The sequence below is a fragment of the Cucumis melo genome, chromosome 3 (genome assembly GCF_025177605.1).
Source record: "Cucumis melo cultivar AY chromosome 3, USDA_Cmelo_AY_1.0, whole genome shotgun sequence".
Classification (NCBI taxonomy): domain Eukaryota; kingdom Viridiplantae; phylum Streptophyta; class Magnoliopsida; order Cucurbitales; family Cucurbitaceae; genus Cucumis; species Cucumis melo.
Window position 1 is genome coordinate 26,972,471 of NC_066859.1, and position 24,266 is coordinate 26,996,736.

Here is a 24,266-nt window from a genome sequence, read left to right on the forward strand (position 1 = left end):
CTTTATTTGATTTATAATAAAGTCCTTTCATTTCAATAAAAGGTTCTTATACTAGTTTTATAGCTTTAGGTCTGTTATTTCGATCATATTTTCTTATTCTATAAAAAACTACTAAATATTAATATCGATAATAAACATCGTAATAATAGATTTTTAAATTTGTATTTACAAATCTTAAAATATTATAGTTTGTATACGATAGTATGAGTATCTAAAATATATTTTTTTAAATATTTCAAATTGAATACTTATTCATTGGCTTATGTAATTTGATTTTCTTTTTTTTATTATTTTGGTTTCATGTTTTTAAGAGGCTTATTACTGGCCTACCAAATTTGTTTCCTTCGCTCCTTTTTTTATTACATTCTCAAAGTATTTATCTTAATTTAAACTCTAAAATAAGAGAAAAAATCTAAAAAATATGAGTAACCTGATGCTCAATTTAAGTTCTATAACAGATCTCTAGTTAAGATTGATTAATAAGATATGTGTCACTCATGTTTGACCTAAAAAATCATCGTGAAATTGTGATAGTGACTGATAATAGCAAAATAAGTTCAATAACGATATGAATCTCGTGAATATCTAAAATAATTTGAGGTTTTGAATTTTATGAAAGAAAAAAAAACTATAATATCAAATTTTTACTTTTGGAAGATCTACTAAGGATAATTAAACCATTAAATATTTAAGTGCCAAGCAGTCTAAAAAAATAAAATCCAACTTTTAAATTTAAAGCAATATAAATAAAGAATATAAATAATGATTAATGAATTATAAAGAAAAAAATGGTTGCGCTAATTTTGTGTTCTAAATAATCCTATGTCTAAAGGTATGACGACATTCAATAAAATAAAATAAACACACAGAAATTCAAAGTCCTTTTCTTTTCTTTTTTTTCTCTTCCAGTGGAATTGTATGAGAGAAAAAGTTTGGACTCTGTTGAGAATGAAATTATATTTGACCAAAGACCAGTCAAGCATGAAATAGAGGGAGAAAAAAGAAACCTACCATCTTTTTTAAGTATATATGTATGTGGGTAACATTTGCCTCTAAATTTTTACAGAAGTATTAATTTAATCTTAGTTTGTAAACAATTTAATTTTTACCATCGATTTGACTTTATCATAATTAATGAAGTGTCTTTTAGGTAACAAATTTTTAAAGATTAGATTGTGTAAATTAAGAATATGACACTACTAATTTCAACAAATCTTGGAACTAAATTTCACAAGGTTTTCATGTAAATGGGAACTTAATTATTACATTGTGATACTTAGAGCTTATATTCTTATTAGATTAAAAATTAAATACGAAAAATTAAAGTTATGTTAGGAATAAATGTGTGCTTTTTTCCTTCCCAAACACACTACTTTATATTGTCTTAAAAAAAAACTTTTTTCACAACATTATAATTAGTCGATACTTGAAATAAAAAATTAACAATTCAATAGGTTAAGAGTGGGTTTGAAATACATCTTAAAGTGTTTAGTTTAAAAATTAAATCATTTTATAAAAAATTAAATTGTTTAACGACTACTAAAAATAGTTTTAAATGGTTTTTTTAATCAAAAAGTTTAAATAAATAAATAAATAAATAAATAAAAACTTCCTTAAGTCAGTCCAAACGGACCACGTTTTGATTGAAATTATAAAACAGTGCTATCGTATACTTTTGATTAGTAAAATCTTTACTTCCACATATTGAAACTCGATCTAAAAAAATTAATTGAATTGAGTTATTTTGGTTTTTCCTTTTATCATTAGTCCAATCCATGATGGTTAGAAATTAATTATTATACGTTAATATAATAATTAAAAGCTAGTATTTGATAAAAAAAAATATTATTAAAGCTTGTCGAGGATCATGCAAACCAAGACCTAAAACCATGGTTGGTTCAAGTTCTTATAGTATTACCGATGGATTTAGCACTTATCCATGGGGGTTTGAGCTCTCCACTAACTTTATATATACGTATAATTGAACTAATACTAATTTTAGAAGTTAGTCTAGTGGGAAAACTACTACTTACATTATTTTCCAGAATTATTTTTACAAGTCTGTAAAACCTCCGTCAACAAAATTTCTGGATCTGCTACAGTATAAGAGGACATTAGCTTGAAAATCAAGATTTGACCATTTTGAATGTCAAATCCACAACAATAAATGGTAACGATATTCAAACACGAAAAAAATAAGATATATCGTACGTTGATTCTAGATATTGAAAGTGAAACAAAATTTAAAATTTAGAAACAAAATACAAACCATTTTGAAAGTATAAGAAGAAACAAAATGGTTTTGAAGAATGGAACAAAGTAAAAATGAAAAGATATTTTTCCTTAAAAGTAAACCTTTGTCTTTTATAGAGAGAAGAAATGAAGAGAAGAATGAATATTGATAGGTTGTGGGGATGAGAATGAAAATGGTGAAATGGGCTCTCTTTGTATTTGGTTTCACTGGAATTTGATGGCATTGGGACATATCCAAATCCAAAACGGTGGATCAAATTGTCGTTTTCATGTCTTGTAAAGCGCGCTGCCTTCTCTTTTATCTCCACTCACTACACACCACGTGATCGACGGCTGCTGTTCAGACACGGATCTCAATTTAGGCCATTTTTCTTTTCTTTTTTTCCTAAATAATTAATTAAATGGAGACATTATATTTGGAAGAGACATTCCCAAATCAAGATTGATTGATTGATTAGTCTGTATTATCCATTTTTATAATTTGATTCTCATTTTATTTTTTTTTACTATTTTTATCCATTGAGTTAAGGTCTTTCTTTTTTCTTTAAATAAAAAAAATTAAACAAGTGATGTTGTATTGGTTAATGTATGTATATGATTTATAATTTGTATATTTAAAAGAATTTTAAATACGTTTATGTATTTATATATTGAAAAAGCGAATGTGGTATAAATAGAAAGAAAATTATGGTTTGAATCCTTTAATATCGTAAAAAGAAAAGGGTATACATATACGTGAAAGAAGAATAAGATCGATAAATTTATATATATCTCCTAATGGTATATATAAATTCTTATTTTATCCTATTTGGGACCTAGAATAGGATGAAATGGATAATGTGACAGAAAATAATTCATTTTTTTAAAACTAGAAAGCTACCGCATATTTCCTAAAAAGAAAAAATAGAAGGCAAAGAAATTAAACCACCCATATATTATTGCCATTGCCTCCCTTTTAAAATGATTGCAACAGAAGACCTGAATCCGAAGGAAATAAATATTCACATCAACAGAAATGGAAAATCAAAATACATTAATGTTAACTATATTTGAGAAAAAATCATAAAAATTAGAAATTGAAAACAGCTAGATTTGGTTTGGTTTGGTTTGAGATTTTGTGAATTAAATAACTTACGAATCGATCATATAGTTGTAATCAATAAAATCAAATTGATTTGATGAGTTTCTTCAATCAAAATACATAATTCTGTCCATGTATGAATCTTTTAATTTATTGAAAAAGAAATAGAAATTGAAAATTGTGAGAAAATTTAGGGATATATATATATTTATATATTATAGTTATATGATAGGAATTTGATTATGAAGGGGGAAGATGGGCATGTGCCTTTGCTGTGGATTCGGGATCCCCACACATGCATCTATTTATTGTATTGCTATTCTCAGTACAAAACTCCTTCTCTCATCACCGACTATTTATTTATTTTATTTTATTTATTTATTATTATTATGATTTTAGGTTTATATATCAATAAAAAAATAAAATAAAAAGACAAAATCTTTCTTAAATGACTTAAAACTAGAAATAGGAAGAGGTGAGAAAGGTGACCACGTGTAACTATCATGACACGTAGCTCTCAAAGTCAGGCAATGCCAATAATGGCGGCTGTCAGGTGAAGGGCCGAATCATTGGGCCTATGGGCCCAAAATGAGTGGGGGCCTCGATAATCATTTTACGATTTTGGGGTTAGATCTGAACCGGGTGAGTATGGCCCATTAAGGCCTTTTTTTTTTTTATGACTGTAAGCCAACCGACGCGATTTTGTTGGTTAGATCTAACGGTGCTGGGACTAGCCACGTGTTCATGTCGCATTAATTAAGGTTGTCTCAAGATAAGATTACCAAAAGGGATATTAGGCCTACTTGGAAATTCCCCCCTCACCCCCCAATATGTTACACACTATTTTTAAGTTCCATCCAATAATCCATTTTCCATCTTGTTTCTAGCTTATCTTATTCTTTTAACCTTTCCAAACACATTGAATATAGTTCAATTGTTACCATTACATTTTTAACATGTCAAATTCCCCTACTTACATATTCGTTAAACCGGTAAAAAAAAAACTTATAAAAGATCGATCTAATATTTAGACTATTTGATTCGGTTACTTGATAATACATATCTGTATTTTCACTTAAACCTACTAAGATAAATATATGGACAAGTCTAGTACCATACCCACTTGACAAGAGTTTAAAGATAACTTATTGAGTAATTGATGTATATATATACATATATCATTGATGAAAAACTACACTCCACAAGTACAAATTTTGATCCTTTCATCTTATCCTCATAATCATACATCAAATTTTTCTTTTAAATGTCAAAACCTTTGAATTTCAACGTAACGTAAAAAATTGATCAAACTAGAACATAACATCATTGAGTGGTCCAATATAAAAAAAAAAGTTATTTATCCAATAAAAACTCTCACAATTAATGATATTAGAAAATAATATGTAAATATATACAACATAGTAGAGGATAATTAGTTATTACCTTTTCTATAAGAAGTAGATGAAATAAACACTACAATAGATCATATAAATATTAATGATCTCATTCAAAAAGTGTTAGGTAAAATGAGAACATCAAGCTAAGTACAAGCAAGTGTTCGTTTATGTGATCCAGTTAGGTGAAATAGCTAGCTAGACATAACATTGTAGACAAGACTTTATTGTAAATATGGCATTTACTTTGTTGTGCCTAGTCCAAGGAACTTCGTGATCATTCTCACCCCTTGAATTAATAAGCTAGCTGGGTGTTGGAATATGTTATCTATATATTAAAATGAGGCTAATAAAATCTCTTACTCTTACTCTTACTCTTAGGCCTAACAAATCAAAAGAAAGATGTATCCCCTTAGACATTATTGGTGACGTTCAAGCAGTTATCTTTTTCTCCTCACACACTTTCCTATTTGAAGTTCTGATTGGGATTATCAAAAGAGGTTTGATCAGTATCATATTGTTCTTTTATTTATTTATTATTATATATGTAAAATAGGGTAATTTTAAATTGCTTATATATAATGTTAGATAAATACTCAGAAGAAATTATAGGAAAAATCCACTACCATCTGACGTGGCTGAATGAAACCTTATAAACTATAATATTTATTCCATTGACGTCTCTCTCAATTGTATTTGTTACACATATATATTTTTTGTTTGTTAGTATATAACAGAGGAGGGAGGTATAATACTAAGGGAAAACAACAGCATTTCCCATAAAACAGGATAAAAAGAAAAACAGGAAATATATGGAATGTAAGAAAAAGAAAAGGCCACAAATGGAGAGAATTGGGCTCACCACACCACCCACTGACATTTCCCATTTCCAAATATATATATATTATATATTTAATCTAAATCTTATCAATTGGTTACAAAACAAAAAAGGGGTCCAGACCAAGGTGGGAGATAATACAGTTGGTCATTATTGTTCAAGGAAAAATAGGTCTTTATTTCACAAGCACCACCGTCAGTTTCCAGATACAACTTGCTCCGATATGGCGGCAGCCGACCTGAATAACTCCGGCCACTCGGTGGCACTTGGGCGGCCATTTTGATTTGAAACCACGAAGGAGGAAAAGGAAAGTGACAGAAGGCAATTGCACGTGCGCACATTTATGCCCCAATCTGTGCCAATATAATTTCTTCTTTTTTGTGGTTGAGAAAAATATAACAAAAGAAATAAGAAAATTTTAATTTAATTTAATTCTACTTTATTGTTATTATTATAATGAATTTAATTCTATTCAGTGGTCCTAATATTTTAGTTTGGTATTAATTAACCAACTACAAAAATAGATGTGTTTTTTTTAAAAAAAAAAATCTTATATATATATATATATATATATATATATATATATATATATATATATATATATATACATATACATAAAATAATTAAACCATAAGATGAATCATGAATGTTGAAATGGTGACATTCTTAGACTTTATAAATGCTTCAATAACATCTGACAGAAAATAACTGCTCACTGACTTTGACTTTAGTTTAACCACTTTTTATTCTTTTATCAAACACGACAATTTTGGGTATGAAAATTTCAACTTCTAATACTAAGGAGAAAATAAATAAAGGACCCCAACATGTTGCTAGAAACTTTTCTTGTAAAGATTTGCTTAATTGCTTTTTTTTTCTTTTAATTATAATTTCACGATGAAATTGGGTATAGCTTGACTAATTAAGACATATAAAATCAAATAAAAGTTAAAAATTCAAAATTTTCACTCTACACTACGTGTGTTATTTTTGTTTCAAAGAAGAAACACATTAGAAGCCAAAAAGAAACCATAAACAAGGAGGAGTTGAAAAAGTCAAATGAAAAATTTTGTTCACACGCACTAGTTAAGTGTAAATTATAAATCATCATATTAGTAGAAAAAGAATTAATTCCAATAAAGCAAGAACAATTATCTCTATTAGTACGAAATATTTTAATTTAAAATGATTTAAATGACAACACAACGACTTTACGTTCAAATTGGACAATATCATACAATATAAAAAGTTAGATCCAAACTTGTTCTAATTGTTTTAGGTTAACATGCTAAGATATTTTAACCGGTAACATAAATTTTGTAACAGTTGAATGTTATTAAAATATATGCTTGAATGTTGGTATGATAATATTTGAATTTCCAAGCTTGGAAGTATAATATTCCACTATATATGATAGCAAGCTAGCATATTGTTTATAGGGTAGGACTAAAGTACACTTCTGACTTGGTATGATCAACCAACGTTTTCAATTAGGGATATTACTTCTCAAATTCATAAATAAATGGGTTCATCTTTTGAAATATAAAAATATTTGGATAAACCAAGAAGTTAAATAATTGATTTAAACTTTTGGAAAGTAATCAATGAAAAAGATGTACTGAAATCATACATTATTTGGTTAAAGGATTGATCTTTCTTTGAATGACATCACAAAATATACTGCGAGAAAAGTATTATATATTTTCTAAATTCTAAACTGATTAGAAAAATAAGTATATAGAGAGCAGAGATGTCCATGGGGCTTCCTTCCACCCTTAATACTCTTTAAATTTAATTATTTATAAACTTATACTTTTATTCTCAATACTTATAAATTTTAAATATTACAAGCATAACTCCTTAACTCAAACACTAAAATCTTAAGATTTAAAAAGAAATAGAAAATTGTCAAAAATTAAAAAAAAAATCGATAAAATATCCACGTTTTGAATTTGTCAATTTTGTTATATAGAATGAAAATAGTTTGTTTTATCTTTTTTTATTTTATTTTATTTTAAGAAAAAAATCCTAAAAATAGTATATATTAAAGTGGGATGAAAATTAGAAAATTAATTATTGAATTACTTAGAAATAAACTAATTAAGACTATTTACAAAATCTAATTGAACTAAACTCATCAAGCGAGTCATTAACTCATATTCATATATAAGTTAAGATAATATATGCACATATGTATATAAACATACACATATATGTATGTATATAATTTTTTAAATCAGAAGTTCCCCACCTTACAAAATAAAATTAATTATTTCTCATATTTCTAAACGTGGACTTCAAATTTAAGGGTTGGGCCCATGATCTTAGAAAGATGGATGTACTGAAGCCCAACTTGGACAGCCCATGATTCTGGGCCCATATCATCCAAAACCTGAAAAGTCGGTGAAGTCCCCAAGTTGAAGGTTTCTCCCAATAGTCAATACAAAGGGACATTGGACTGACAATATATGATTTAAAGCGACATTATTTTGTCTAATCAGAATTAATTTGATAAAAATTTTGGGGAATAAATTGCTATATAAATTTTAATTGACACAAAATTTTCATGGGAGGGAAAATGTTAGAAATTTAAAGATGTTGTTCAATATGCAATTCTAGGTAAGTTGATGTTAAAAGATGAGAAATATGACTTTAGAGGCTGCCAATGCATAAATTGAAAAGTGATTTTGGATTATTTTATTAATTATCTTTGTTAAAAAGTCCTTATTATCAAAAATGGAGGTTGAGAAATACCACTACCATGTGACAAAAATTAATAATAATAATAATAATAATGAAAATTGGAGAAAAGAAAGAAAGCATTTCATTTTTATACCGAGTGGATTACCAAACTCATTTGTTTGACCTAACGAGTTGATAAGTAGTAGTAGAAAAGTGAGAGTTGTGAAATCTACTACTTGTTTGATCCAAAGAGTTTGTGTGTGTCATGCTATTAAAAAACATCAATTTTATACCTTATCAACTCCTTACATTGTGATATTCAAAAGTTCACACAACTCCCTAGACTTTTTAATTTTTTTTTTGTATTGTACTTCTAGTCTTTCTAACAAAGCTCAACAACCACTAATCAAGCTTATTATTATTTTTGATTTGAGTCTAGTTTCCATTCGGTTCTTAAAGTTTCAAAATTCTATACGTTTAGTTCTTAAAATTCTTAATGTTGTTTCTATTTAGTGTCTTAGGTTTAAAAGATGTTGCAATTTTAAATTTAATTATAGTAGTAATGAAAAATGGTAAAAGTTAATTAGTTATAATTCTTTTAAATTAATTGATGTATCAACAGATATCTCACTTTCTTGAAGATCATCAAATTGATATACAACTAAATTCTCAAAGCTAAAATTATAACAAGTTTAAAATTGAAAACATTTTTATCGACCTCAAGCGATCGAAATGTGGATAGACAAAAATCTGATGGATCGAGAATTGTCCAACATGTAAATACTTAGATAAGTGATAGAGAGAGATGGAAAAACATCGGAGAGTTAAATTATAATAAAATGAGAGCATTACAACTTGTTGAAGCCAAAATAAAACTAATTAAATAAAATGGTATGAAACTATAAGTATTAGTTGGATTTTCATTTAAGAAGCAAAGAACATTGATATCTAATCTAAGATTTAAGTAAAGAGTTTGAAATTGATTTTTTTTTTTTAAAGGAGAGAGAATTTAAAAATGCATAAACCAAGGAAGTGGGTCAAATATGGCTTAAGAATATTTAGAATGTTGATACGTATTTTTTTTTTATAAAAAATCTATTTTGTTTTGTGAGAGTAATAATACTATGAATATAAATGGAATACAATCTATTCACTTTCTTCTCAAAAATAGCATATAAATTCTTCAAACATTCTCCTAAAATCCCATCAACTATAATTCTGAATATATGTAATACCCTTTTTCATCTCATCTGTTTCTCTCCTATAGCTATTCCTTTCAATATAATAGATTGCATTAGAGGGGCTTTTGCCAAAATAACATTTGTAAAGATAATAATGAAGTATATAAGAACATTTTTGAATAATTACAAATAAAACAAAATCTATAAATAATAATGCAATATTTGCAACTATTTCTTGGTCATATAATTTAGAACTCAAGTGTACAACTAATAGAACATATATTATTAAGTCGTATCACTTCGATTGGGTACATACATTGCTCTAACTTTCAAGAAGCCATTATCTTATAAATTCAAACACAGACGAATAAGAACAGAAAGAACAAAGCTCGACAGTAAAATCTGAAACAAATGTAATATAAGATTCTATATTCACCATATATTTATAGTTAGCTGAACAGCCATATAATAAAGTGAACCCCAAAAAACAAAACAAAACAATAAATGAAAAAAAAAAACAATATTAAAAGAAAAAAAAAAAAAACTACATCTTATCTTCGCACATAATTTAGTGTCTGAAAGACCATTCTCTCTTTTTCTTAATCTTCTTATTAACCAATCCCCACCTTCCATTGTCACAAACAATAAATCAAATCAATAATGAATGGCTAAAGCTTGTGAATTCTCTAAAAGCTTTTCCTACCGTAAAATGAATACATCTCAAATCCTTGATTTAAATCTTCTTTCTGTTATCCTCTTTTTTTTCTTTCATGTGTATTTATATAATGAATCGGTTTCATGTAAAAAAAAACTTCATCTCCTTTGAGTTAGCAGCCACTATATGAGAAGAAAAATGTCTTTCCGTATACTCTCCTATATTGATTGCAAACCGATGTCATAGTCATTGTTGTATTGATCTTGACCAAACACGCTCTTTATCCTATTTGCTTTCATCTGCTTCACATTCGAAGGGAATCTTCAGGATGAACCTGAAATTTAAATGTCGGATAATAATGAGTCAATGCTAAGCTAAAGGATGGAGCAATTGGTCAAATAATTAGAGGCTTTGACATTTGTTTCCAACCTGAAAGGATCTTTCTTCTTTGAAACTTACAGTTCTAAGCTTTAATTCTCCTCTATGAGTTGTCATCTCATCTAATATCTCGGCATCATAGTATTCTTCATTGCTCTCGGCCGCAATTGAATCAGGTGGCTCCTTTTCCTATGCAGACATTATTAGAAGTGAACATTTAGAATAAGTTTGTCGAGAGAGGGAGCGTATTTCAAGCCAACAGAAGATCCAATATAACAAAGAAAGTTAAACTAACCGGTGCTGTGAGATTGATGGGGCGATGTCCAGCACCTTCAATCTCCTCATACTCTGAAGCATCTAACTCTTGAAGATGGCTATGCTTGAAGAACTTAGGAAGCACATGCTCTCTTATGCTAATGAGGAGGAAAAATGGCAGTGGGAACAAGATCCCAGCTACAGGTATCCATGTTACACCAAAGCACAACAAGAAATAGGCAAACTGAAGGAGCGTAAAGGAAGCAATGATCTTGAATGGCACAGATTCAACGAAAGATAGATGAGACCCCTCCAAGACCCTAGAACAAGAAGAAGAAACATAAAATTAAGTAGACAGTAGAATCCCAGTTATATTAAATAAACTATAAAGCATGCCAACTAAAGACTAGTGCCAGAACCTTAAGAATCAATTATGTAGACTTACTTGAAACGCCGACTAGGTGTAATGAAGAGCAACAACATCCTTTCCCAGAACTGATTTCCTGGGAGACTATCAATGGCCATGTAAGCAAAGTATCCCCAAAGAACTGATGTGGGTATCATTTTCATTATAGGGACAGCGAATATTGATGCAGCAACAAGGAAAGACTGCAGCAAGTTGCTCATTCTTTGCTCATTCACACGAACAGGCAAATAAGGATCAATATTTTTCTCAGCATCGAATTTTCCCTTTTGAGCACCTTCATCAGCATTCATTACTGCCTTTGTCAAGGTTTCTAGATCTTTAGGCTGCAAAAAGGGCAAATAAGGTGCATGAGATAACCCATTCTTGGAGTAAGAAAGAAGGGGGTACATGATTTTAGAGCATTACAACAGGAGCAGCGTCCATTTCAATGAACACGGCCTGCATCTTTCCATAAATTTCAGAGTTGCTCGCTTTTTGTTTGATACATTCCTTTGCCCTCTTTACCATTTTTTTTCGAAACAACTGCAATTCACATAAAAATATAAGAATCCACTAAGAATGGTCTGAATATCAAACAGAACTGGTGAGTTTTCTTGGCATTCAATGTTTAAACACCTGACGTTTAAGCACTGCGAGACTCTTTGTGTGCATTGGGGACTGTGGGAGGACACCATTAGAAGGAGGCAATCCAATCAATCCACAAATCAAAGTCTGTAACAGCAAAAACACAGCAGTTTGTGATGTGGGCAATAGAGCCTGGGGTTTGGTAAAGGATAAATATAAATACATAAGGTAAAAGAAACCAAGTTACAAATATTTACCATAATCCCGAGCAAGAAGACATCATAGTGATATGCAGATGGATTTTGAAGATTAAACTCTTTCTGTTGAGCCATTTGTGATGCAACACTATGGTCAAAAAAGTATAGGCCTGCTATCATCACGGCAGGCAGAGCAGCAGCAAAGATGTAAGTCACTGGAACCTTCCCCATGTCCTGCGAATCAAGCATGTGAAGTGGACTTTTAATTCCAGTTGATGGTATTCCTAAATGTATTAGATTATGATCAAAATAAAGAAATAAAGCTCTGTTAACCAAATGATCACGAGCTTCCATAACTTGACAGTAGGGGAAATGGAATGAAGCTTAAAAAAACCGCACCTTCACTACAGTCCAGTGGTACAATGAGGCTGGTTCCCAAGGTAATGGACAAAAGAGTCTCCTTGGAACTCCATGTGGAACTTTGCCGGGAACTCCATATGACAATGCAGTCCAGAACACAACCATAAGTGGAACCCCGTAATCTGCAATGAAACTGCGGAACCAGCCTGCACACGGAGATATCAAAAAAGTAAGAATGGTTTCAAACGTAGTTTTAAATTTTGCAGAAGCTAGCTTATCAAGTTTGTACCAGTGCCATATTTCCATGATCTTGCACCTCTGCTTTGCAATGCTGTGAAGAGTAGACCGACAGAAAAAATTATTGCAAGCAAACCATTTGTATACAACCATTCAAATTTGTACTCCAAGAGCTCTGGCTTTTCTGACTTGGGAATCTGGAATTCGCTGATCAGTCCCTGCAATTAGGATATTTAGTAAGTCTCACTCAAGCCGTCTCCTCCTCCTTTTGTAATAAATGTCAATCAATCATAATACCCTTATTGCCTCTTGAAAGAAAAGAACAGCAATAAGCATGCCAAATAATTCCCCCGCTACTCTTGTAAATTTGGTAATGATGTTGCAAGCATTAAAGATTGCAAGGAGAATCAGAAATAGTCCTGTCCAGATGCACACCCTATGACAGACATACGAAAAAAGTAAGCAAAACCCTGAATTTCCAATAAGATATGGGTAGAAGGGACTGATATCTGGAAAACTAATTCACCTACCATCCAGCCCAGGCTATAAAGAGCTCGCCTCCTAAATCTGGCCGGCCTTGGCAGAAAGTGTACAAGTAAATGTACATTATAACTGTTGGTTCTGCCACACCTAAAATCAGCAAAGGCTGTCCCCCAAAGATTGAGTGGATAATTCCACACAGCGCAGTTGAGGCTAATGTTTCCACAGTGCTCAATCTTCCACCTAAGCACAATGAGGATGATAAAAAGATTGAAATAAGAACCCCGTTTCCAGTTTATAGAAACGAAATTCAAAACAAATCAAATTTTATCTACATTGCAAGATGCACCTGTATCTCTACTAAGTTGCTCCCCGAAGGCAATAACAGGTAGAGCTGAGGCGAAGAAAATGTACATAGTAGGAGCTAAAATCCTGGGAAACGCAAAAGAACATCAAGTATATAAGAACATTGTAAGAAATTCAAGACCCCATATATAATTATCTCTAGCATTTGCATTTTAAAGATGAGGAAAAAAGAACCTGACGCCTGAACATAGTGCACATATCCAATCCTGTTTATAGCACGCTGCCCTTCCTTTCAAATCCTTTACAATTCCCTCGAACGGAGCCCCCATCACTGAACCCAATCAAAGCAACTATGAAAATGAATATTCACCTAGTGATGAAACTGCTAAGTTTTTTTCACATTACAAGAAACAACCATTGAATTCCAATAAGGTACAAAGACTTACAACTTTATATATGTGTATGTATATATAGCCCCTGAAGATGCAAAAGGACAGAGAAGAAAGAATAAAACAAATACTATGTGATCTCCAAAACCGCGTAAGATTCTCACGAGACAAAGGAGAAAGAAACAAACGAAATGTTTCAAACTTACCACATTCTTTGAATGACAGTATATTGGTGTGCATGTGACAGTGGTTAGAATTTCATTAATTCGCAACACAGAAAACAAGCAAGCATAATTCTCTTATATATAACACCAACAAAAAGCATGATTAATACAAAGATTTGACTAATTAAAACGACCAGATGAATCTCAATCGGTAGCGTCAAAATTCTAATCTCTTACGATGAACTGTCATCGATTAAAATATTAAAGAACCTTTTCCAAAAAGGTAAACCAACAGACATAATAAATAAACAACCAAATCTCAACAAACATTGCGGATATTGAATGTTCATCATCGATGTTAAAAGAGGCAAATACGAAAGATTATAAACAAAACTCGTTAATACGATCGTGTTCTCGTGTTCTAAAACATTGAAGAGAATCCACAGAACAATGCGGCATTGCCATGCAGAGAAGCGTAATGACCTAACAGAGAGCGTTTCGATATAATCAGATAAACAGCGAATCACCTAGAAGGCGGGGAATGTGGCTGAGAGAAGATAAAGGCTGATTGAATCAGTATCGTCGGTCTGGGGATAAACACCGCAGTTACCAGCCGGAAGATCACCGGCGAAGGCGAATGCGGGGAGAGCTATCAAATGGTAAGCGACTTAATTTTCGTTTTTAGACTTAAAAAATGGAAAATGTGTTAAATAAAAATAAAAAATAAAAAATAAAATTGAAAAATAGTTGATTGGTTGATTTTTTTGTTTGTTTTACTTTTCCGTTTCCTCTCTTGCGGAACAGGACAGGTCTTCCAGCGTTTGGCTCGGGGTTTAGCGATGACCGCATGTTCAATTACTCGGCAACACCAATTTGGTTACTTCTCCCCGCTTGTTTCGGCCTCATTTTATCCGCTGGATCCATGACTAAGGTATCACCTGGAACTCCTACATCACAGCCGTAAATCTTGGACATTCGTTCTTGTAATCAACGGCCGTCTTTCTTTTCTTTCTTTTGTTTAAATTAGGGTTTGTTTGTAATAGGCACTTCTTGAGATGGAGAGGAATTGTTGGAGGGTTTTAACTGTTTAAGGTGCTGTGGTAAGACCAAATATTTAGGTTATGTTGGTAATTAATTAATTACTGATTACTATTTCATGTTCTAATGTGAACGAGAGGGATCAAACCTTTGCGATTGTCAATTATCACTACCTACTCGTAATTATCCAAACTTTTAGTTTGGTGTTTGAAAATTTGACTTTGTTTATTCGGTTCTTTTTAATAATAATAATAACTATTTATATTTCAGGATCAAAAACCAACCAATAACAAAAAATCAATTACATCTGAACGCTAAATAATGACAATTTTCTCTATTTATTTGCCATTTTTCTATCATGCTTTGTATATTCGTTTAAGTGTAAAAAAAAAAAAAATGGAAGATTTTAGATTACTTCCCGTAAAAAAGTAAATAATAAATAAAAGAATATTTGAGAGAAAACGAGTATTTATAAACTTAAATTGAAAAATAAAAAATCACTAAATGGAGCCTTGGAATATGTTTGGTTATGAAATTTGAAAATATTCTATGAAAATAAGTGATGTTGTATTATGATAATTAAATTTAAACAAAACTAAAATGAATATATAACTGCAGATGTATCGAAATTTCTGTATAATGTACTTTTAAATAAAGAAATTTTTTAAAAAAACATTTGATAAAATATTTATATCAATTTTGTCATTTTATTTCGTGTAATATAAATAGTTAGTTAATATTTAAAAAACCATGTTGTTTTTGTATTTTAAAATTTAAAATTTGGATTTGCTAAATTTCTAAAAAACTATGTATTTTATTTGGAACTCATCACAAAATTATAAACAAAATTAGAAACTTTCTTTTTTTAACCAAACCCATTTCTTAATATACCAAATATTTTTAAATTTAACCGAACTCTAATTTATTTTATGATAAAAGCGATTATTACTGATTTATTATACAAAATATTCATAGACATGTCCATAATTTTTTTTCTCGGAGTTTCTAATAAGATCATCGACCTGAGTTATATGGTTGAGTTTTTTAAATTACAAAAAGTAAATGCATAACCATTTTTTTCTAAAAAAAAAAAACCTAACTTCTCCCAAGTTTTTACCATGTTCTCATTTTTCTTTTAAGTAAATTTTGAAACAAAAATAAGTTAAAATAAAGGTTTTAAAAGTAAAAAAAGTAGATAAGAAAATAATAAATTTAAAATAGATATCGAGGACAATCGAGAGATTATTAAAACATTCTAAAAACAATAACAACGTGGTAAGTATAATGTTAAATATTCAATGTCTTATTACCTATTTGCTATCGTTTTTATTTAGCGTGTATTGTTTTTTTTAATAAACTAAAATAATATATGAAAAATAATTAATATTCAGTAGTCCAAAATTTCATTAAATTTTAAAAAGTAACGAGGAAGGAAAGAGACACATAATAAGACAGTGAAGACACCCTTAGGTGATGGAATGGGTTTGGAAAGTAATAAATGCGAAGGCTATGATAAAATGTAATGAGTGATTTTCTCCGCGTTTTATTATTATTATTATTATTATTATTATTATTATTATTATTATTATTATTATTATTATTATTATTATTATTATTATTATTATTATTATTATTATTATTATTATTATTATTATTATTATTATTATTATTATTATTATTATTATTATTATTATTATTATTATTATTATTATTATTATTATTATTATTATTATTATTATTATTATTATTATTATTATTATTATTATTATTATTATTATTATTATTATTATTATTATTATTATTATTATTATTATTATTATTATTATTATTATTATTATTATTATTATTATTATTATTATTATTATTATTATTATTATTATTATTATTATTATTATTATTATTATTATTATTATTATTATTATTATTATTATTATTATTATTATTATTATTATTATTATTATTATTATTATTATTATTATTATTATTATTATTATTATTATTATTATTATTATTATTATTATTATTATTATTATTATTATTATTATTATTATTATTATTATTATTATTATTATTATTATTATTATTATTATTATTATTATTATTATTATTATTATTATTATTATTATTATTATTATTATTATTATTATTATTATTATTATTATTATTATTATTATTATTATTATTATTATTATTATTATTATTATTATTATTATTATTATTATTATTATTATTATTATTATTATTATTATTATTATTATTATTATTATTATTATTATTATTATTATTATTATTATTATTATTATTATTATTATTATTATTATTATTATTATTATTATTATTATTATTATTATTATTATTATTATTATTATTATTATTATTATTATTATTATTATTATTATTATTATTATTATTATTATTATTATTATTATTATTATTATTATTATTATTATTATTATTATTATTATTATTATTATTATTATTATTATTATTATTATTATTATTATTATTATTATTATTATTATTATTATTATTATTATTATTATTATTATTATTATTATTATTATTATTATTATTATTATTATTATTATTATTATTATTATTATTATTATTATTATTATTATTATTATTATTATTATTATTATTATTATTATTATTATTATTATTATTATTATTATTATTATTATTATTATTATTATTATTATTATTATTATTATTATTATTATTATTATTATTATTATTATTATTATTATTATTATTATTATTATTATTATTATTATTATTATTATTATTATTATTATTATTATTATTATTATTATTATTATTATTATTATTATTATTATTATTATTATTATTATTATTATTATTATTATTATTATTATTATTATTATTATTATTATTATTATTATTATTATTATTATTATTATTATTATTATTATTATTATTATTATTATTATTATTATTATTATTATTATTATTATTATTATTATTATTATTATTATTATTATTATTATTATTATTATTATTATTATTATTATTATTATTATTATTATTATGTGGTTGCGGAGGCCAGGTGTAAATTTTGGCACCATCCTTGACAGCTAAGGCGCCGCCGTTAGTTCCACCGGCGATGAGTCACTCTACACCGACAGGTGGGAAATCTGTCGTGTCATCGACGGTCAACCCAACATTCGTCCTTTTATCTATTCACATTTCACACATCGACATTCCAAATTCCAAATCAAATTAAACGTGGATTTCAACAAATAATAAACCATACCAAACTCCTCACCGACTTCAATTTCATTTTTTCTCAAATTTATTCTAAAACATTATAAAATATGAAAGGCATGGTCTTTTTTTCTTAAAGAAAATTACATTTATACTCTATTTTTTAACATTTAAATTAATAATTATATAAATTTAAACGCTCAACAAGTTTATAATGGTTTTCACCGTAATAATCCTTTATCTTTGGTGTAAAATTTTGTAAGACTTAATTTGTTTATTTTTTTTAAAAAACTTAAATTTAAGGACATCAAAAAGTCTCTTTTCTAATAAAGAAAGTCAGAGAATAAATAAAAAATAGAGGAGAGTTATCTTAAAATTACCTATCCATATTTTAAATCGTTTGCGTAAGACTTACTTCCACCATATTTTTTACTCTAAGGTTTAAGGTTGATAAATACGTATTTTATGTTATTTGAACTACATGGTACATCAAAGTTTAAACTTAACATAATTCCAAGAAAAAGAAAGAGAAAGAAGAAGTTAAATTTGGTATAGTTTTTCTTTTCATAAATTATGATAGGTCAAGACATAAACACAATCCACTTATATTTTAAAAATCATATAACTTTATATGTATTTTTAGCATATTTTGTACTTTCGAAGATCCATCAACATTCATGAGGCATAAGAGCTGTTACTTGTACGGAATATTGTAGTTCTAGATGGGCTATTTTTAGGATACAGAATTTATTGTAATTACTATTTTAAATAGAAAAAGCAATTATTCTACTGGTGAGGATTTTTGGGGATTTCTGTTCACTCTTCACCAATCACCGCGTTGGAATCGATGACATGGCCCCAAGTTTAATGCTCACATCATCCACGTGGCTGCAACCTTTCATTCTTTCTCTTATAAAATCAGGTTAAATGGTAAGTTTCTTCGATTCATGTAGATATTGAAAATCACTTTTGTCTTCAACTCCATGTTTTAATTACCAAAGTTGATTTAATATTTAATTTTGAAAAATTCTAAAAAAATAATAAATTTGACAAAATATTTACGATATATAATAAAATTTTAGATTCTATATAATTATAAACATTGATATGCTTTTTATCAGTTATATTCATACAGTAATAAAAGTTTATTAATAAAATCTAAAATTTTATTATATGTTGTAAATATTTTAATTTATTTTTAGAATTATTTCTTAAAAAGTGATAAATATATTTTAACTAAAATGATCGTAACTTCACTGTATCATTAAAATGAAATTTAAGGCCAATTAAAGTGCACCCCTAAAGAGAATTTGGAAGGCAAATATATGGTCAACTTAAAAAATGTAGTGTGTCCAGTTTTTAACTACCATGTGATCATAACGATGGGCTTATTAAATTTAGCTAGAAACTTTGGTCCATGATCGATAAATTTAATTAGAATTCTTGAGTTAAGCCTAAAATTATAAATCCCGTAGTCACTTTGGACAAACGAAAGATTGAGTCCAAAAAGCATGCAAAGAGAAATCCTAAAATTCTCTAAGGTTGAGCCTGAGTCTAGTTTTAAGTAAAAGATTTTACTTAGTAAAAAGAAAACTTTAAATTTGTCCACATGTTAGGTCACCTTAATTACCATTAGAAGAATTGTAGGCTTGTAATTAAGTCCAACGTAATTACAAATTAAAATTCAGATCTTGATCTTAATTAAAAGGTAAGGAAATATATATATATATATATATATATATATATATATATATATATATATATATATATATATATATATATATATATATATAATAAAATGAGATCTTCAAAACAAGAGAACAGAAAATTTAACCTTTTTATTCTATATATTACACATTTCATATATGAAACCAATTCCCAAAACCAAACCAAAGCTCCCCAGTTATGAGGAAAGTTGTCACATCAAATGAGAGCATGCAACATTATTGTTATTATTATTGTGGTTAATTAAAGTAGCATGCAAACCCAAATTCGAGTCAACTAATCAATCACGACATAGATCATTCAATCTCTCATGCCTGTAAACTAAACAAAAAGAAGTACGAAAAACAAAAGCCTCAAGTCATTTCAACCTGACCAGCTGCATGCCTATGTTTAGCGGCCGCAATTGGGGCCTCTACATCATACTTAGAAGAATCCATCTTCTCACCTTGGCCCCAAATGGCGTAGGCCTCTTCACCGTGGGCGGCTTCGTCTCCGATAGCCATGTCCTCCTCCGACATCCGGAGCGGGACAATGTATTGGAGGAGGACGCAGATAAGGCTAGTAACGATGACGTTGAGGAGGGTGACGAAGATGATTCCGAGGAGTTGGACGCCGAGTTGGCGGAAGCCGAGTCTGACTTGTTTTGTATTGAAGCCGTAGAAAAGGCCGATGTATTGGTTGTAGTTGCCGTAGAAGATATTGTTGAGGTGTGGCTCGGCGAAGATGCCGCTTAAAATGCCACCGAGGCTGCCGGCGATGGCGTGGGTGTGGAGGACGGCCATTGTGTCGTCTACCTTTTGAAGAATGGCGGATTTCTTGTGAACAACCATCATTGTGAACCATGGGATTGAACCTGATAGCACTCCCATTATAATTGCTGCCCATCCTTGAACAACTCCTGGATACACATATATATACACATATTATGTTTCATAAACTATGATGATGGATATATATTGTTATTGTAAGCTGCTAATTTTGATGATAATATTTCAGAGAGAAGTGACCTGCGGCGGGGGTGATGCAAACGAGGCCGGTGATCATGCCCTGGACGGCGCCGATGACAGAGGGCTTTCTGAAGAAGATGATGTCGAAGATGAGCCAAGTGAGGAGGCTGGTGGCGGTGCAAACGTGGGTGTTAAGAACAGCCAGTGAGGCGTCGATGTTGGCGGCGTAGGGGTCGCCCCCGTTAAAACCAGTCCAACCCATCCACAACAGCCCTGCTCCCGCTAGCATGAGAAGAATGTTGTTCGGAGGGAAGCTTTCTCTGTCCTTCGACAACCGTGGCCCAACCTGTCCACTCACACATATATATACACATATCAGTTTCATCTCAGAACCAGATACCAATTACTATTTGTGTCCCCTCTCAAAACTATTTAGTTTTTTATTTTTTAAAATTAAATTTATTTCATTTTCATCGAACTTTTAGACCCATTTTAAAATAACGTTTTAAATACTATTTTTCTTATTTTTTTTTTTAAAATTGTTATAGATAGCAAAATATTAAAACTATTTACAAAATATAACAAAAGCAACTAAATATACACCAGATTGAATTAACTTTATTATATTTGGTAAATAATTTCAATATTTTATTGATTTTAGAAATGTCCTTTTTCAAAATTTGATTTTTTTTAATATCGGTAAAAGAATACAATAATAAAGCATAAAATTTAAATGTTGAAAGAAATTTTATAAACATAGTTTTAATAAAATAAAATTCAAAGGAAATTGTCAAAAAAAAAAAAAAAAACATTTGAAAATATGTTTATACTTTATTATGAAGTGTAATAAACTATATATTTGAGTGTTTTTTAAATATAAATAGTTTGTCAAATATTTTTATTTTTGGAAAAATCCTTAAATTCAATATATTATTATACGGATTATTAATTTTTAGGTTTTAGTTTTTGAAAATTAAATACACATGTATATATCCATTAATATATATATTATACTATACGTACGTATAGATCTATTTCTAAATTTCTTACTTCTTTATGTACTTTCTAATAATATTTTAAAAAATGAAGCCAACAATTTCTTTAAACTAAGTAATTTAGTTTCAAAATTGATCATTTTTACCATTTTTCAATGTTTTCAACACTAATTAGTTTAGTTTCTTGAAAACATCAGTAGAACTAGAAAGTAAACAAAGACAAAGAATTTAGAGGTGAAATGAGTTTATACACAGAATTTTTAAAATCTAAGAGATAAAGAATCAAATAATAACCTAACTAAACCTAAATAAATAAGAATTTAAATAATTAAGCATGTAACAAAATTAAAAAAAAAAAAAAGGAAAAAGAAAACAATAAATTTAGAACAAGAAAGAGAGTAATTACATACCCAATAAGCAGCAGTGAAGCCAGCAACACCAGAGGACAAATGAATAACATAACCACCAGAGTAATCAATGAGTCCCATTTTAGCAAAAAACCCCTCAGGACTCCAAATACTAAACGCCACAAACGTATAAGAAAACGTAAGCCAAAGTGGCACAAACAACATCCAAGCATAAAAATTCATACGCCCCAGCAAAGCCCCAGCAATCAGAACCAATGTAATTGCCGCAAACACAAATTGAAAAAACACCATTGTTGCCGCTGGAAACTTCCCAGCAAAACCTTGTTGCAACAGATACTCTTGATCCAATGCCACATTCAGCTTCCCCCAGAACGGCACCAATTTTTCCCCAAACGACAACCGATAACCCCACCCAACCCAACACACCAACACACACGCAAACGCATATAGAGCCATAAACGCTGAGTTTATCGCCCATTTCTTCTTAACCGCTCCCCCATATAGAATTATTAGTCCCGGTACGCTTTGTAGTCCGACTAACGTCGCCGCCGTCATTTGCCATGCGTTGTCGCCTTTGCTCATCCATCCTGGATCACCTATGTCTGGGACAACGTTGGCTGGTAGAGGGACAATAATATTGCTCATAACTTCGTTTTTTTTTTTCTTCTTTTTTTGGACAAAAATAAATTATTGGTGATTTGAAATGGAATTTGATGGCTTATAACTCTGAGTTTGGAGCTTGGATTGTCACGATAAGCTGTCTAGAATATATATATTATAGTATGTTGGGATTCTTATGAGTTTATATTAATTTATGAAGGAAAAAAAAAATTGTGTGCAGTTGTCGAGTTGCACTTATCTGCTGTGCAGTCTAGACATCACCCAATCACTCAATAAAAATTTGGTATTTATGTTGTAGAATTTGAGTTAAAATTAGTTTTAGCCCATGAAGTTTGTTAACTACTTTAGAACTCTGTAACTATTTGTGATTTTAAATTTGAAACAATTTAATCATTAGATTTTGACAACTAACCATATATATTGATCTTATTTATTTATTAATGAAAAATACTACAAAAATTTAAGAAAGAATTGTAAATATTCTAATTTTAACGATTTCTCAAATTTTAAAGTGAAAAGTTTCAAATCAAAACAAAGTTCGAAAAACAAAACTTTTTTTTTTTTTTTTATTCTCAAATTTCTTTCATAATTTAAAAAAATAAGATTCTTGTTTTAAAAAAAAAAAAGATGAATAAACTACAAACAATAAATATTGATTATTTATTAAAAAAAAAGAGTGAACTTTGTAGGTTTGGGTGAGACAAATTGGCGTGCAATCCAATTACAATTGAGCGATATCGTCAAAGATTCAGATGAAGGAAAGGGAAATTCGTAGGCCATTAATAGTTTTGATCGAAAACGACATTTACATAATAAACATAGTACACCCAAGAACAACAAACCAAAAAATAACTTAGAGAATATCGAAGCCTCAGATTCTCATTACTCCTAACATAACATTGAAAAGTTTGAGATTTCAGCTATGTGTTTATGATTGGCTAAATAAAAAAAAATTCGTTCCTGTCTCTATCTATCTACACAATTTTTTTTAAATATAAATTATTATTATAAGTTGATTGCAACTATATTATAAGTTTAATCCAAACACGTGACAAGCTATTGTTGAGGTACTATGATCAAATATAATTTATGTATTTAATTATAAAATTGGCTAAGATGTGTCTAATGTTAACAGAACAAGAAAAATAATAATAATAAGACAAAAGGTTATCATCGAGAATCATCTCTTTTGTTGAATTATACTATATAGTTTTAAACCATATGATATTGTTAATCGAACAAGAATCATCTCTTTTGTTGATTGTAATAGAGCTCAAACGTTTACTTGAGCTGTTTGTTGTAATTGTTCTATACACTCGGCTTGGTGGGACTTTGGTAGCAACATGAAATACTTTGATAGAGATTGATTGGGATTAGTTCGTTGGTTTATGTAATAATTCCTAAAAAAGAATTATATGATATTGTTTTAGAAAATATTAAATGATGACGCAAGTCATTTTTGAATGAATGCTATTTGATTTGGAGGTAAAAGAGAAAAAGAAC

At 28.5% G+C, this 24,266-nt stretch overlaps 2 protein-coding genes across 6 annotated transcripts; both read right to left on the minus strand.

The window, feature by feature from the left end:
- Nucleotides 1-9,934: 9,934 nt before the first annotated feature.
- LOC103488278 (probable boron transporter 6) lies at nt 9,935-14,637 on the minus strand. 5 transcript variants are annotated; one of them, XM_051082210.1, is made up of 15 exons: nt 14,619-14,637; nt 14,369-14,490; nt 13,523-13,619; nt 13,332-13,414; nt 13,033-13,225; nt 12,800-12,938; nt 12,555-12,720; nt 12,305-12,471; nt 11,966-12,139; nt 11,760-11,855; nt 11,550-11,666; nt 11,163-11,467; nt 10,758-11,037; nt 10,514-10,651; nt 9,935-10,418 (listed from the first exon to the last, which is right to left on the minus strand). In XM_051082210.1, the coding sequence occupies exons 3-15, from the start codon at nt 13,615-13,617 to the stop codon at nt 10,389-10,391; spliced, it is 1,983 nt and encodes a 660-aa protein (XP_050938167.1). In that variant the 5' UTR covers nt 13,618-13,619; nt 14,369-14,490; nt 14,619-14,637; the 3' UTR covers nt 9,935-10,388. The 5 variants fall into 5 exon arrangements, with proteins under 5 accessions (XP_050938167.1, XP_050938168.1, XP_008445157.1 ...); XM_051082211.1 differs by lacking the exon at nt 14,619-14,637 and having other exon boundaries at nt 10,544-10,651; nt 14,369-14,530; XM_008446935.3 differs by lacking the exon at nt 14,619-14,637 and having other exon boundaries at nt 14,369-14,530.
- A 5,438-nt stretch (nt 14,638-20,075) lies between these two features.
- LOC103488277 (ammonium transporter 2 member 5-like) lies at nt 20,076-22,787 on the minus strand. The gene is made up of 3 exons (XM_008446932.2): nt 22,185-22,787; nt 20,840-21,125; nt 20,076-20,730 (listed from the first exon to the last, which is right to left on the minus strand). Exons 1-3 carry the CDS (start codon nt 22,785-22,787, stop codon nt 20,186-20,188), a joined length of 1,434 nt encoding a protein of 477 aa, XP_008445154.1. The 3' UTR covers nt 20,076-20,185.
- Nucleotides 22,788-24,266: the final 1,479 nt, after the last annotated feature.